The sequence below is a fragment of the Chiloscyllium punctatum genome, chromosome 44 (assembly GCF_047496795.1).
Source record: "Chiloscyllium punctatum isolate Juve2018m chromosome 44, sChiPun1.3, whole genome shotgun sequence".
Classification (NCBI taxonomy): Eukaryota; Metazoa; Chordata; class Chondrichthyes; order Orectolobiformes; family Hemiscylliidae; genus Chiloscyllium; species Chiloscyllium punctatum.
Window position 1 is genome coordinate 28,078,662 of NC_092782.1, and position 17,306 is coordinate 28,095,967.

The 17,306-nt window shown below is 37.4% G+C and overlaps 1 protein-coding gene across 7 annotated transcripts in view; it reads left to right on the plus strand.

Annotated features, from left to right (window-relative positions):
* gramd4a (GRAM domain containing 4a) overlaps positions 1 to 16,721 on the plus strand; it is a 156,303-nt gene extending 139,582 nt beyond the window's left edge. For 6 of the 7 annotated variants that reach the window (XM_072562558.1, XM_072562557.1, XM_072562555.1 and 3 more), the window contains 4 exons: positions 3,205 to 3,298; positions 9,007 to 9,091; positions 12,209 to 12,277; positions 14,359 to 16,721. In XM_072562558.1, the coding sequence (XP_072418659.1) occupies positions 3,205 to 3,298; positions 9,007 to 9,091; positions 12,209 to 12,277; positions 14,359 to 14,460 (350 nt within the window). In that variant the 3' untranslated portion in view covers positions 14,461 to 16,721. The remainder of the gene's footprint in view (positions 1 to 3,204; positions 3,299 to 9,006; positions 9,092 to 12,208; positions 12,278 to 14,358) is intronic. The other variant, XM_072562556.1, reaches the window with a different exon arrangement.
* The last annotated feature ends 585 nt before the right edge of the window (positions 16,722 to 17,306 follow it).

Here is a 17,306-nt window from a genome sequence, read left to right on the forward strand (position 1 = left end):
TCTGAACCTGTGCATTAATGTTACGAGATTCCTGAACTAGGACACTTAAGTCCCTTTATGCTTCAGATTTCTGAGGTCTTTTGCTATTTAGAAAATAATCTACACCTCTATCTTCCCACCAAGGTGCATAACCTCTCACTTTCCCAGGTTGAATTCAATCTGCCACTTCTTTGCCCTTTCTCAGAGCCTGTTCAAATCCCTCTGCAGCTTCCCTGCTACCTCAACCCTATCTGTCCTTGTCTCTCTATCTTTGTTACTAAGTTTACAGATGACCTAATGCCCTCAGTTTCTTTGTCCAGATAACCTGAATGGTTGTGGTCCCAGCAGTGACTCCTGCAGGACTAGTCATTGGATGCCATTCTGGAAAAGACTGCATTATCCCAACTCTGACTTCTGCCAATCAGCCAGTCCTCTGTCCATGTCAATATCTTCTCCCTAACATCCTTATCTTATTTAGCAACTTCCTGTGCAGCACCTTGTCAAAGGTCAAAGGAAATCCAAATAGGTCACGACTGCTTTACTCACCTTTGTCTAAATTACTTGTTACCTCCGAAAAGAATTGTCGTGAATGACCTCCCCTTGATGAAGCCATGCTGAACCTGCCCTATTTTACCATGCGCTTCCAATACCAACTATCAAGCTCAGGCTAACTGGCCTATAATATCCGATGTTCTGCCTTCCTCTCTTCTTTAAACAATGGTGTTACATTAGTCATTTTCAGGTCCCCTGAAACCCTCCTTCCAGTGATTCTTGAAAAATCACCACTAATGCCTCCGTAGTCTCCTTCAGAACTATGATGTTGATCTGGTCTGGGTCATTTATCCACCTTCAGACCTTGTAGCTTCCCCAGTTCCTCAAATGTTCAGATTTGATAGAGTAATAATGTTGTTTGAGGTGAGCAATGTTTATCCAGAGTGCTGCTCCTTTGAGGTGGCTCTTTGATTTGTATTTGATGGACATTTTGGTAGAATGAGGGATGCAGAGCAGATTTACCAGTGTGATACTGCAGCAAAAAGGCTTAAATTATGAGGACAATTTGTACGGGAGTATAGGAAGAGGAGTAGACCTTTCAGCCCATTGAGGCTGCTCTGCCATTCAATTAGATCCTGCTCAATCATCTACTTCAATGTCACTTTGCTGCAGTATCTCCATGTCCATGATGTCATTAATATCACCGCAGTATTATAGATCAAGGGCTACTCTTTCTTTCGAAAGAGATGACAAGTGGTGGTTTAACCTGAAGGTCACCATATCTCAGATGAAGGTAAAGGTTGAGAAGAATTCTTAACGGTAACCTCAGCTGTGTGGAAATTGAACCAATGCTGTTGGTGTCACTCTGGATCTCAAACCAGCCTTCCAGCCAAATTAGTTAAATTGACTCAAGCAAAGTCTCCCTTTGATTGACTTCTGTCTTGAATGTGCTCAACCACTGAGCTTCCACAGCCCTCTGGATAGAGAATTCCAAAGATTCACCACCCTCTGCATGAAGAATTCTTCCTCATCTTGGTCTTAAATGAGCTACCAGTTACCCTGAATTTAGGTCCCCTGGTTTTAGCCAGGGGAAATGTCTTGCCTACACTCATCCTGTCATACCATGTAAAACTACTTATGTAAGTTTCATTGGGGTCACCCCATATTGTTTAAAAACTCTAGGGAATACAGACCACAGATCCAGTCTCTCCTTATAAAACAATTCTAAAATCCCAGAGATTAATCTGGCAAATCTCCTCCTACATAAGGAGACCAAAACTATAAGCATTACTCTTGGTGAGGTCTCACCAAAGTTATATACAACTGCAGTGGCATGTTTTCTCCTGTATTCAAAGGCAACATACCGTCCTCAAGTCTTGTTACGTCCTGTCTGCTGATGTTTCCCTAACAAATACCCTATCACTGTTGCTGTCTCTTCCTTCTTCCCCTATTGTACAGCTGAGCTGCTATTCATGCCATAAACCTGGTTCTGATTGTACGCCTCTCAGGAACCAATGCCTTCACCAGTTCCCAAATAAAATATTGACTTGCGAGCAGAACATCTGGATGCTTGGACAGTCTGCCCAGCTCTCTTGGACTGCCTTGCAATCACCTTTCTGTGTCCATGTTCTTAGCTCTTGTGACCAACTTTGAACTTGCTATCTAAGAAGATCTTGGCCGCACAGATTGCCACAGTGACTCCAGAACCACTTGAGTTCCTAAACGCAGAGGTCACATTGCTGCAGCTGGTGACACTTCCTGCACAATTGTTTGTCTCGATCAACAGTAGAGTACGTACTAATTCCAAGCTGTGCTGTGTCACTTTCACTTGACTTCTGTTAGCTTTTTAAAAAATTTTATTCTGATTTACAGTACTTGTATTGACTTTATATTGACTTGGCTTCAGCAAGCCTTAGAACAATTGACAAGCCTTTCTAGTACTGAAAAATCTAACTAATACTTAATGTTGTTGCAATAAGCCTTACTTAAGGCGCCTCTTTTCCCTATGCAATACATTGCCATGTAATTCACAATGCACTAATTCCCTAGTCACCTGGTCTATGTCTTACTTGGGCATCGTCTCTTGATTGTGCAACTCTTACTGACTTATAAACTAGGTTTTGTTCCCTTGAGTAGAGAAGATTAAGGGTGAATATTTGAGGTGTTTAAAATAATTAAAGAATTTGGTAGGGTAGATAGAAAGAAAGAAACTAGTTCTTTGGTGCAGAAATATAGAATAATGAGATTAACCATCAACTTAGAACTAGACCTTTACAGGGTGATATCAGAAAGCACTTCTTCTTGTAAAGTTTGGTGAAAATGGAAACCACTCTGGAAAAGCTATTGAGATTGGGTCAATTGGAAGAATTGAATCTGGAATGGATTACTGTCAGGTAAGGGTAAGTGGATCTGAGAAACGGATCAGTCACATTGGACAATGTCAGAGGGCTGACTAATTTGCTCCTCTGTCTATATTCCAAACTGGAATTATGAGTAGCCTGCAAAATAGAGATAACATATTTGCTATTTCCAGAACTAAATGTTGTTAAATTTTGTATTAAATTCATTATTTTTTTCCTGGGTCTCAGTCAAAAATTGAATTTTTTGTCAATTCTGAATAAAGGCCAATATTGAAAGGAATATTATGTTTGGTTATACATGTTATGTACTGATAACAGAGTAAAGTTCATTTTTCATGAGTGTACACAAATAATGTACTTCTTTTTTCCCCAGTATGTGAAAATGGCTGGCGCTGCTGTCTAATTAACAGGGACAAGAAGATACCCACTGACTACATTCGGAATGGTTTTCTCTATGTAACAGAAAAGTAAGTAATACTGAGTTCTCTATGGAGACTGCATAGTGTGTAACAAGGGATAAGTTCATTATTGGTGCAATTCAACTATTTAAAATACATTTAATAGCCTTAAGACATTCCAAATTCCTCTATTGTGAATTATGTACTGTTTCTAAGTCTGGCCTCTGTTGTAATGAAGGAAATGCAGCAGCAAATTTCTGCATACCAAAATTCCATCAACAGCAATGTAACGGTTATGTTGTTTTGTAGTGTTGATTAAGGATCAATATTGACCAAAACATTCTAGAGGAACCTCCTGCCCTCTTCAAAGTAGCACCAAGGGATCTTTTGTGCCCTTCTGAAAGGGCGAACAGGGCCTTGGCTTGATAACATTATACAAAAGTTGATTTTTGTGACAATGCTGTTGATATATGTCAATAAAGGCAATATCTTATCTATGGAAGATACTAACCAATGTGTTGCTATCATTCAGCAACCAAAATTTGAAAAAAATCCTAGCTATGTTCCATGTTAAGGTTAGGGTCTTTGTTGAAACACTTAAATGAGTGTGTTTTTCCCATTGATTTTTAAATAGGATCTTCTGCTTGCTACCCTTTTTAAAAAAAAATTCTCTATGTCCAGTCACAGTGTGGCGGCTCAGTGGTTAGCACTGCAGCCTCACAGTGCCAGGGACGTGGGTTCGGTTCCAGCCTCTGGCAACTGTCTGTGTGGAGTTTGCACATTCTCTCCATCTCTGGGTGTTCCAATTTCCTCCCTCAATCGAAAGATGTGCAGATCAGGTGAATTGGCCATGCTAAATTGCCCATAGTATTCAGGGATGTGTAGGTTAGGGGTAAATGTAGAGTAATGGGTGATAGGTTTGGATGAGATACTCTTCGGATGGTCAGTGTGGACTTATAGGGCCGAAGGGCCTGCTTCCATGCTGTCAGGATTCTATGTCTGTTGAATCTCACAAGGATAATAACATCTTTGTGTTTCCTGAAAGAGCCGCACATAATTGACCTTGAATCAAGGTGCAACATTTTTTTTCATCACAAAGCTGAAATATTATAATCAGGCAAACATCCTTTTTACTGCACCTTAGATCTGAAACACATTTAAATCTAATAATTGACACCATGTTCATTACAGTGCCATCTACTACAGTCTTCTTCCTAGAGCCTTAAACTAGAGAAGTCACATTCATTTGCTGCTAATTCATTATCTCAATCCTTTCAAGATTTCCCAGCTCCTAGTTTTGAGTGTGTCCTTTGTTGACAGGCTTGAAACTGTTCTTTATAACTTCTTCTCTTCAATTCCATGTTATGGACTCCCTTTCTGTCCGTTGCTGCTTGTGGCTTCCCTTTATTATCCCCTACCCTTGCGCACTCCCTCCCATTTCCAGCCCTACCCCCTTTTGTTTTACTTGCTCTGTCACCTTCTCCTGCAGCCCCTTTCTTCCCACAGTCTCCTTGCACCCTCCACCTGTACAGATGATTATAAGCCAGAGGACCTCTTAGGCAAAAAAGCAGCTCCCAATTCTCTCTCTCTCTCATCACCACCCTAAAGGCTGCTTCAGGCATGACTCCTCCTCCTGCCCTTGGCAAAATGCCAGCTAGCTCTCACCTGTGGCATTCCACCTTCCTGCTCATTGACCTTCAGCTACTGCCTTCCCGAGTCTTACTCTTACGGTGACTCCCCCAATGTTGGTACTATTTTGGGTCAGATTCCTGGGACTCTAACGCACAGCATTGTGGATGTACCTTCACCAACGCAGCTCACTATCACTTCTCAAGGGCAACTAAGATGGTCGATGAATGCTGGCCCAGCCAGCAATGCCCACATCCTGTGAGTGATTTTTAAAGGAAACTTCCAAATCTGATTGCTCAAAACTCCTCAGGTTTGCTGTTCATAGGTTGGTCCTCTCTTGTATCTATAGCTACAGGCTTAGAAAGTAATAAAACATGGGATATACCCAACCTGTGATAGGGTTCGTTTTAGGCTTCTCATCATTTCTGACTGTTCTAGTCACGTGATTGACTTTTCTCTGATTGCCTCATGAGTGAATTTTCCCAGTGACTTGGGGAAATCAGAGGACTTTGTCCCTGCATATTTTTGTATATTGTCTTGAATTAATTTCACTGGCATCTATGATGCACAAAAGTAGTTCTGATTCTGAACTAGATGATGCTATTTACGCATTCAATGCACTAATGAGGCTGTCAAAAATTCAAAATGAGTAAGACTGATTTAAAGCCATATTTCCCTAGTGCATTCAACTGCATGTTGACTTGTTGGAAGAATAAATCTGCAGTGAAACCTTGTTGGATTATTCAAATGTTTAATAAAAATTGACAGGTTTGTAATCTGTCATTCTTGTTCTATTAATTAGCATTTTAAAACTGTATATATTTATTCAGAAGTAATAAGAAAATTAATTTCCAGAAGTGAAACCAAAGTTCTAGTATTTAATATTATGTGAACAGCTAAATTTTGAGTTCATTGTTTGCATTTAATAATATTACTTCATTATATTAATGTCTTTCTGAAATGTTTCAAATTCTTCTCAATCACAACAATCATAAGTAAAGCGATTAGATTTTGAGGCTGACTCACATCAAGTTAAACTTGGAGAGAATGCAATGGATGTCACTCAATCAGAATTTTCTTATCCTTATCCATTGTTCAGCACTTCAGGAATTGAAGCTCTTTTAAATGTTTAGCAAAATGCTTATAGCATCTTCTGGTGCTATGACATGAATAAATTCCATACTTAAAATTGTACTCCCAAAATATTTAATAAGTTTACATAAAAGAATAATCGATATCAGGATGTAATACTGAATAACTTTTCCATATAAATCTGTCATCTCTCTTTTGTCAAGGTTGGCTGCACTTGTTAAAAGAATAAAATATTTAAATGGACTGGAGAAGCCTGAATTTATTCATTTTAAGATTCGTACTGTTTCTCTATAGCGCATTTGTTACGTGTTTTTGCCATTCAATGTGTTAAGTTTTTAATAAGCATTTAGCTGGATGTGTAATTTGCCTATTCACCAGCAAGTGGTGTGCTCTGTCACCTGTTGGTGGCACTGCAATAGAGCACTGAGCAATGTTTTTCATTTTGAACAGACAACAGTCCATGATGTTGTGTTAGTCCTATATTAAATGCAGAAACTGAGAAAGTTGACGAAGCTCATCAGATCAAACAGCATCTTCAAATAAAGTAGACAGGTTTGAATAGGGTTATTTGAAACATTAACTTGTTGAACCATATTAGCTAACAGCAATCTAACCTCTCCATATTAGACACCTGTGCTGGTGACTACTTGTTGAGTTGTTTGTTTCAGTTTCTAGCATCTGGAGGAGTTTGAGTTTTGTCTTTGCCCAGGTTTTGTGTTGAACTTAACAGTGAGGTTAATAGCACTCATCATTGTTGTGAAATAAACTTGATAACAACTTCAAGAATGAAGGTCTGAGCAGTAAACTCTGGAAATTAGTAGTTGTAGTATTAGTAACCCCGTGACTCCACAAGCTGCTTATACTAGGAGTTGGGCATTGTGAAGATGGAAAAAGGTTGGAAATTGGAACAAAGTTAATTAAGTTTTCCATTCCAGGATACAAGCAGACGCCACACTGATGCAGCAAGTTGTACTGTATCTTCATTTTGGTGAAGTACTGTTCACAATTTTATAAGTCTTTATCCAGTCCTAATTGAAATTCCCTCCCTCATTTCTTTCTCTACAACGTAAATACAGTTATCAGTGTACAGAGAAAGAAATGAAGGAGGGGTCTCAAGTAGGACTGGATAAAGACTTATAAAATTGTGAACAGTACTTCACCAAAATGAAGATACAGTATGCCTTGCTAGTTACTCACCATAGCAGAAATATTTGAGGCTGATGCGTTCAGGAATGAATGAACCTAATGCCATTATGAGTCATAATTATTGTCAAGCAACCATTCTGACCCATAAACTTGTATTTTCTTAAGTTTGGAGTTGCATTTCTTTATCATTAATCAGATTTCAAAAGAAAAACAGTATATTAACTTGTAGATTTTCTATCTTATTTTATCTTGCTTTGTAATTCATGGTTGGGAGCCTGTATGCCTCAGATCTCTTTGGTTGAAGAGCCATGCTCGAATAAAATAGTAATTTATTGTCACTTGTATTTAGAAAATAGCTGTATTTAGACAAAAGTCACCATGGTTAAGTGCCACTTTAATTACAGAAAATATTAAAAAAATTTAAAACAAAGTTCATCTTTTGTTCCTTTCACGTCTCCTGGGTTTCTGAAATGACTGTGGGTGCTGCTGCTGAAGCTACTGTTGCAGCATCCTTGCCGCAAGCATTCCCAGGCTGGACTCACCAAGTCGCCACTGCTGAAACTACCATATCACCTCCATAGCCCAGAGAAATGGATTGGACCCACCAAGTCACTGAAGCTGAAATTGCAACTGCCACGGCCACGAGGAACAGTTCAGATCCATCATGCCACTGCCACAGCACCTTGCCGCTACCTTTATCCACCATAGCTGCAAAAATATGATAAGACGAAGCTTGATATAAAAGATAAGAAAGAAGTATATGGTTGGCCTGATGATTAGGACCGGATGGGCCCAGAAGCCCGAATACTCCCTCCCTGCTGCCGCTGCCATTTTGAGATCCTGAATATGTAAACAGAGTAGGAAAACTCTGACATAGCTACAATAAAAAAAAATCTAGAGGGGGCAAGTGGCCAAAGGGAGCATCCCTGGTGTGGCTCAAAGGATCTACTGAATGCATGGGAGACAGGGGGTAGTTATTTGCTCAAGAACTGGGCCAAAATGAAGGTGGCAGAATAAGAGCTCAGCATCATGTCAAGTTCAATGTTCACTGAAGTGGATATGCAAGGGAATGAAGCTGAGATCATTGGGCATTGATCAGAGCAGATAGTGAAAACACAGCAGTGGAGTGGGGAGGGTGGCGGGGGGAAGGGCACCTAAGAGATGAAGATTGATGAAGAACTGTTGGGACGTAGAAAGACAATATCTTTTGAATTCAAATGCATGTCGACCATTAGTTGGAAAGAAAACTAATGAGAGAATGCTTGGATGAGTATAAGAAAAGAACAGTGATGCAACTAGCTAAAAATTGCGTGCTGTTCCAAAAGTTGTTACTACAAAAAGAGAGTTTACAAGAGTTACTCAATATTTGGATTAACATTTGTTTCTTTTTGCTGTGGGCTGTAGCCTAATCAGATTTACACAAACCAATCTAGACTCAACCAGTATGTAGGTTTCTGTTAAGCAAAAATTGAAATGTATTAACAATTGATTGTCTTTTTAGAACCAATAATAGATGACAAAGAAGAAAAACTATTGAACCTCTCTGAAATCAAATTTTAATGCTTTAAAATTTTACTTTTGTGATTCTGTTTATAATTTCACCATTTACCCTTAGGCTGGTCATCAAACATTCATTTTCTTATTATATTTTTGGTTAAATGTGAAACAAATCAGATATAACTGAAGACCTTGAATGATACTCTGATTAGTTTTCTTAGAAATGTAGAATGACAAATGTCAAACACTTTATTTAATTTCCAATGAAAGGTCACAGACCTGAAAAATTAATGTTGTTTATCTGTCTTCACAGTTGCAGAGTTTTCCATTGTATTCAGTTCTTAGTTCTGACTTCCAGTATCCACAATATTTGGCTTTTTTATACACCTTTTTTAATCTTTCCCTTTCTCCAGTTATTTATGCTTTGAAAGCTCCAAATCTGGTTCATCTAAGAAAAATAAGATCATAAAACTAAAAGAAATTACAGATATTCAAAAGGTAAGCTTCTGGCCTCTGAGCTTTTTCATTTTTTTTATGTTACGTTACGGCATTTGAACATCATGGCAAGGGTGTTGTTTGTTGCACACGCCTTTTGAGAAGTTGGCGGTGTGCTGCTGCTTAAAGTACCCAAGTTGTGTTTTAGCTTGCTTTTGTTTTTTTGGTTTGAGTTTTGGAAATTGTAATCAACTTGCTAAGAATTGCATGTATTTCACATTGTAATGTGCCTAGACATTTTATGTTGGAGTTTATATAATGCTGTTAGTACCTTTTTGTCCTTCCTGAACACTGATATGAACATTTTGGTGTTTTTTTTTGTTATGTGGAATAGGTGGTGGAATAGCTAAGATTTTTAGTAACTTTGAATGATTTCGTAGTGACAAGCAGACCAATATGGATATGCAGATGATAGATATGTGTATATGGTTATGCTGAAGTTTGCATGTATAATATATATGTATATAAACCTTGAGTTCTAAGTGATCAAAGAAATTCAATTCCTAGTAGACATGAATCAACTACATCTACCATAAATTCAGCAACGCTTTGTCAGTTGCTGTGCATAAAAGTGGAAATATCTCCATTTAGTAGTTAAAGGGCTGGATACTCCTCCACATTTATTAGCCTGTCTTCTATCACTGCATCTTTTTCTTGTTAAGCTTGTACTGTCTAAATAATGTCACTCGGTTCAATATGGATTGGTACAGTCTCCTGAATTGGGATTATTTATCACTATAATATATACTGGGTGTATATAATTGTTAGCTCAGATTTATGTAATATCTTTAAATACCTTCTAAGGTGAAAAAGTTCAGAGTTGCTTCATAAAGATTATTTGACGTAAAATATTTTGAAATGTAGTAGTATTTGAAAAAATTCTTAAGTTTTCAGGAAATACACTTTTAATGTAATAAAATAACAGTTTTGATTAATTTGATTGACATTGATTAAGTCCTTAAGTTCACCTCTTAATATTTTGTGTTACCTTTGAAATGTGCTGATCTTTCTATCCAAAATCTTATTGTGCAATTTCATTGCATCAACATTTTGATGAAAGTTTGCGTTATGAAGTATTGAGTGATCTGGCAGGGAGGCTTTATGTGGGATCACGCAGCTTTGCTGCAAGTCCAAAAATTGTGGTGTTGTCTATAATATCAGCTTGGAGCTATGGAGTTGTTCAAAAATAAAAGCATATTACTTTATATAGATATCAAAAGTTTAAAGTATCTCAACAGTGATAAAATATTCTTATTTTCCAAAAGGAAAGTGCTTTCATGTCCCCTTGTTTAAGAAGGGTAGCAAGGATAATCCGGGTAATTACAGACTGGTGGGCCTGACGTCAGTGGTACAGAAGCTGCTGAGAAGATACTGAGGGATAGGATCTATTTACATTTGGAAGAAAATGTAATCAATGATAGGCAGCATGGTTTTGTGCAGGGAAGGTTATGTCTTACCAATTTAATAGAATTATTTGAGGAAATGACATAGTTGATTGAGGGAAGGGCTGTAGATACTTGGACTTTAGTAAGGTTCACCATGATAGGCTGATGGAGAGAGTGAAGTTGCCTGGGGTCCAGGATGTACTCGCTGGATGGATAGAGAACCGGCTGCACAGCAGGAGACAGTAGTAGTACTGGAGGGGAGTTTCTCAAAATGGAGAACTGTGACCAGTGAAGTTCCACAGGGATCTGTGCTGGGACCACTGATGTTTGTAATATACACAAATAACCTAGAAGAAGGTATAGGTGGTCTGATAAGCAAGTTTGCAGATGACAGTAAGTAGCAGATAATGAAGGGGACTGTCAGAGAATGGAGCAGAACATAGACAGATTGGAGAGTTGGGTGGAGAACTGGCAGATGGAGTTCAATCTGGGCAAATGTGAGGTGATGCATTTTGGAAGATCCAATTCTAGAGCGAACCATGCGGTTAATGGAAAGGTTCTGGGGAAACTTTGTACAGAGAGATCTTGGTGTTCAGGTCCATTATACCCTGAGGTTGGCAACGCAGGTCAGTAGAGTTGTCAAGAAGGCATGCGGCATGGGTATTGAGTACAAACGTTGGCAGGTCATGTTGCAGTTGTTGGTCTGGCCGACTTTGGTTCAGCTGCATTTGTGTACAGTTCTGGTTGCTACATTACTAGAAGGATGTGGATGCTTTGGAGAGGGTTCAGAGGAGGTTTGCCAGAATGCTGTCTGGTATGGAGGGCACTAGCTATGAAGAGAGGTTGAATAGATTAGGATTATTTTCAATAGAAAGATGGAGGATGAGGGGATCCTGATTTGAGGTCTATGAAACCATGAGAGTATAGACACAGTGGCTGGCAAGAAGCTTTTTCCCCACAGTGAGGGACGCAATAACTAGGAGACATACGTTTAAGGTGAGAGGGAAAAAGTTTAAGGGAGATATGTGTGGAAAGTTCTTTACGCAGAAGGTGGTGGGTACCTGGAACACATTGCCAGGGGAGGTGGTAGAGGCGGACACAATAACATCTTTTAAGCTGTATCTAGACAGATACATGAAATGGGCAGGGAGCAGAGGGATACAGATCCTGGAAAATAGGCGACAGGTTTTGATAGAGGACCTGGATCAACGCAGGCTTGGAGGGCCAAAGGGCCTGTTCCTGTGCTGTAATTTTCTTTCTTTGTAATGGTGGGCTAATAGTTTTGTTCCATTTTGAGTGTATTTTGCAGGGTCAATTTCGTCAAAATTGAATTTTCCTGACTATCTTTTTTGCTGAAATCTAATGGAAACAATATCATTTAAAGTTTTTCATTCAATTTAACTTTAACTTTAGTAATGATACAATAAAAAAAGTTCCAAAGTGTTCAAAAATACAATACCAATGTGATCATAAAGGAATCTTGAATCCATCTTGAATGCTGTTGTAAAATCTTGTGTGACTGGAGATGAGACCCCATTTGACTGTCCATGTTTCCTTCAAGTGGCATTTAAAAAAAAATTAACTTGAATATTGCAAATATTTAATTGTCACACTAGCTTATTGTTATTTATTTGGACCATAGCTTAAGATGTTAATCTGAACTCAAAATACTAACTGTTACCATTATGCATTATTTTTAACTTTCTGTTTTCTCTGCCCTATTTTGCTCCAACAGTACAAAGTTTTGTCAGTTTTGCCAGGATCAGGAATGGGCATTTCAGTAACTACTCCGTACACGCAAAAGGTAAACCATTTCTTTCTTTGGTGATGTGACTTATATGCGAACATACAAATTAGATACAATAGCCAGTCATTTGTTCCCTCGAACCTGTTTTGTCATTCAGCAAGATCATGCCTGATCTGTTTGTGCGTTAAGTTTCGTCTCCTTACCAACTGTTGAGAACCTCTGATACCATTGCCTAATATGAATCTGTCTGCTTCCGACTTAAAAATATTCAGTAATCCTGCTTCAACCACTTTAAGGCAGAGAAGTCCAAAGTTGCACAATCCTCTGAGAGAAAAAAAGTCTCATCTGTCCTAAAAGGGCAATCCTGAACTTTTAAACAATGACTCGTAGTTCTGGACACACCCGACAAGAAGAAACATCCTTTTGATCCCTAACTTGTCAAGACTGATCAGGATTTTGTACACTTCAATCAAATCACCTCTCCACTTGTAAACTCTAATAGTCTGTTAAACTATTCTCAAAACAACTCATTCACCCCATGTTTTAATCTAGTAAGCCTTCTTTTAATTGCTTCACATGGTCTCACCAATGTCCTATATAGCTGAAGAATAATGTCCTTATTTTGATTTTCAGTTCATTTTATAATAAAAGATAATATGCCATTAGCTTTCTTACTTGCTGTACTTGCATGCTAACTTCTTGTGGTTGATGCACTAGAGCACCTAGATCACACTGTGCCTCATAGTTTTGTGATTGTTCTTGAAATAATATTCTGCTTTTTTATTCTTCAAAGGAAGCCATTTTCCTGCATTATTCTCCATCTGCCAGATTTTTGCTCCCTCACTAAACTTATTTGATTATGTATGTTTCTTCCATATGTCCTCTTCACCATATCCTTTCTTATGCATCTTTGTGTCATCTGCAGCTTGAGCTACTAAGCCTTTGTTCTTTTCAACCAAGTCATTCATATAAATTGTAAAATGTTGAGGCCCCAGCCCAGACCACTATGCGATTCCACTCATTACATACTGTCAATCAGAAAAAGACCCGTTTATGCTTATTCTCTTTTTCTGCCAGCTAGCCATGGTAATATTCTGTACACCATAAACTCCTGTTTGTTCAATAAGATTTTGTGGCACTTTGTGAAATGCCTTCTGAAAATCTAAGTACTGTACAGCTACAGGCTTATCCACATCATATCGCACTCCAATAAATTGGTTGAACATCACTTTCCTTTCACAAAACTGTGTTGATTCTTCCTGATTACTTTGAATTTTTCCATTTCAGTTCTAATTAGCCATCTCTTTCAAGATTCTAAGAATAAGCCCATCGCGGTCTGAGAACTTGTCAGCCCTCAGCTCAATCAGTTTACTCAGTACTGCTTACCTTGTGGATGTAATTTGCAAGTTCCTCTCTTGTTGATGTAGTGGTTACTGGATTTTTTTATCCTCCACACTGAAAACAAATAAAATTTTTGTTTATCAGCTGTTTTCTTGTTAACTTCTCACTCTCACTCTCTCTCGAAAGGGCCAACTCTCACTTTATTTTTTAATTGCCTACAGAAACTCTTGCTATCAGTTTTTAGAGGCAGACATCTAGAAATTTAATCTCTTTTTTTTCTGATTAACCTTTCAGTTAGTCAGTTGCATTCTTTATATTTTGTCTAATTTAACCTGCCACTCATCTTTGCTGTTTCAGATATTCAGCTTTTAAACAAAATAAGAAAATTCCACTCAGTTTGAAGATGTTATTGTATCCCATTGCAATATTCTTTTCAAAATCCTCCACAGACACTCTGGACTAGTTGTGTACTCTTTAGAATGGTTTTATAAAGTTTACTTTTGCAAGGCCACAAAGTATCTTGGCAACACAGCAAAATTAAAGCTGTACTGAGGTGAAGTGCTCACTTGCACGGAGTAATAATATGAGTTATCTTCTATTTCTCCTATGTCTTATGTACAGTGACACATGAGACATATGGTGCAATATCTGATCTGATACTGAGAATTTTTGCTTTTCATTGTGAAATCCAATAATGCTTTTGCAATTGTGTTACAGTAAAGGGAAATAACTTTATCTTTAGATTGTGCTTGATTTTTCTTTGAATTCCAGTGAAAATATTTTTCTATGTCTTTTAGCCACTCGTATTCGGTGCTATGTTACACCGGGATGAAGCATTTGAAGCAATAAATTGTCAACATACCAAAATAACATCCAGTATATCCAGTAATGAAACTTAACCAAGTTCTTACAATAACCAGAAATCATGTGTATAATAATATGGAAACGAACAGTTGGACAAGAATCTCCATTACTTGTTTAATATTTGTGATGGATTTTGTACTTAATTGGAATAGATGGTTTATAATCTGTATATTTTTAACTTGCTGTTTAGTTCTTTTACATTTTTGTCAGATTCTCCACAAAAGTGCTGTTACTTTCATAGTAATCCCTGCACAGTAAGCACTTTTGGCATTTGTTTACAGACATTTTAAATGTTAGACTAATTTGGGGTATGGAAGAATTAAGAGTGGTTCTTAGAATAAAGTAAAATAAAATTTCGAGTCAAAGATTTGCAAAATCTGATTGCCAAGATTGTATATTTTTTGGTGTCCGTTTCAGATGGCAAGCTTATTGTTTCGAGGTAATTCTCCTGTCAGAAGGAGTTGGTAAACTAAGTGAAGTTAATATGTTGCACCCTAAAGCTGATGACTGGACATCATCGATATTAAGCAACTGACATTAATGAATCACTTCATGATGTATTAAACATTAGCATGTAAGGGTCAGAGTATAATATAGCCACATCTACAAATATCATAACCTCAATAATTTCATCCACTGTTCCATGAAAATAAAATGTAATTACTAAAAGTTAAAAAAATTTTTTTTTTGCTGCATGTTAACTACTTATTCAAGTTATTTTCTGTGGTTTTAAGATCCACATTTACCCCTTCTGCAGGCTTTGCCCAGATTTTGCAATATAAATATTTGGAAAAATTAGTGCTTTGCACAGTTCTTCCCACTGATTTGAATGTTGCATTTATATCTTAGCGCTCAAAAGTATTTTACTTTTCTTTATGCTAATTCCCTCCAAAAAGTCTACATTTTTGCAAGACTTTTTAAGATTTTCCAGACATTACAAATTAAAAGATTTGATGGGTTTATCTCACTTCATCTTGTTTTCTTTTCTAAGAAGAAGTCTGATTTTGTCCGTATTCACTGCACTCGTAACATTTTACAGCCTCTTTTTGTTTTAAGTTGCACCCAGCATCAGATCTACTTCTCAGGCTTTATGAGCAGCAATTAGTTTGTTTACCACAGAAGTGGTATCAAGTGACACCTTCAGCATTCCTTTTCTCCCTGTGAGGGGGAAAAAACCTGCCTTTGTTCAGTCTCTTTTTCTCTTGAGAACCAATTTTGGGACATCTCAGACATGAGCCCACGTCCTCTGTCTCAATACTATGGTTCAAAAAATACAATGGCTGAGAATTTCTAGAAATCAGTTCCTTTCTCCTTTGCTTTTTGTTGCTATCAATGTTCAGCATGGCATCTAACTGCAGTGAACTTTATATTTCTTCAAATACCTCCAACACGACATATTAAAGATGGCAGATGTTTGCATTTCCCATACTTTTATGGCATTTTAAAAATATCCTGTAGTTTCACCAGTGTTAGCGGCAACAATTCTTTGCCATTGCCTTCTCCAATTCAAAATTCTCAGTCTTGTACTCCAGATCCAGTCAGAATGCAAAAGCGTGACGTGGCTGACCAACTTCCAAAGAACCTTCAGAAATCTGTACAGCTGCCAATTACCAACTCTTAAAATATTCTCACTCATTTTATTTGTCCAATTGCTTATAAAGTTTATACTGTATATGAAGATACCGAATCATGCTGAATAATTTTTATTAATGTACTTCATACAATATATACCAATTTCTTAGATTTATTCGAGGTGTAATTTGTTATAACTTCTGTTTTAACATTGTTGGAACAGCAAAAACTGGAATATAAATGATACGTTTGTGATGTATAGTTTCTTGAAGTGCATACATTTGCCAAGTTCTCTGCACCTTTAGTTTACTGTTTAAGTGGGTACGTTTACTGAGGGCTAATTTTTCAGCTTCTGTATTAGAAGTGAATTTGCTGGTTTGGTTCCCTCAAAGGACACAAATTAGCAACAATTTTAAGTTTAAAATAATGTAAACACTTTGTAAAGAAAAGTCTACAGGTAGTTTTTAAACTAAGGCAATTTATTTTCTTAATATCCCAATCATAAAAAATGCAGTTGCCATTCTTGATAAGCATTAAATATATTGACTGTCTACATATTGAAAGTTGTGCATAATTTTTTTGGTATCATGTAAAACTTGGTGTAAAGAAAGCAGAAAATATTAATAGATTCAGGAAATTTAACTTAAGTCTATAAAATTTGCAAGCTTCGCATCATGTTTATTGTAAAAAGAAAACAAAGTCTTGTAAAAAGTCACAGATTTTTATTTGCAATAAATGGTTCTGTTTAAAAAAAAAACTGTGTTATGGTTCTATAATGTACACTACCATCTGCATTTCAGCTCCAACCTACGAAAACAATTGAGTGCCGATGCATTTTAAGAACAGTATGTGCCTGAGTATTATTGAAAGTCTTTATTCATTAAATTTGTTTTGTGATTAAACTTTAACATTTACATTGAAATTGCAGTTGTCCCACAGATGGTGGCTTATGAATAGTGAAATAATTTCAGGACCCTGCTGCTTCAGCAAATTTGAACCGTTGTGTGTGCATTTACTGAAGCCTTCCTCCTTACCCTACTTCTATTTACATTTATCCTGAACTACCGGCTTAGTTGCCAGCTTGAAACTGTTATGAACTGACACGAGTAGTTATCCAGGGTAGAATTAGCGCCAGCCTGTGAATAGTAAGAGGGACAAAGAACAGTTGTGGCAATGCAACTGCAATCCTGGAAGCAAAATCAGTTAATTTGTGACTGATTGTTTAACTGTTTCAAAGTTTGCTCAGTTCCTTTGGATACAGTGCCTTGTTGCTAAGTAGCTTTGAAAAGGCTTTAACAAATACAAAATC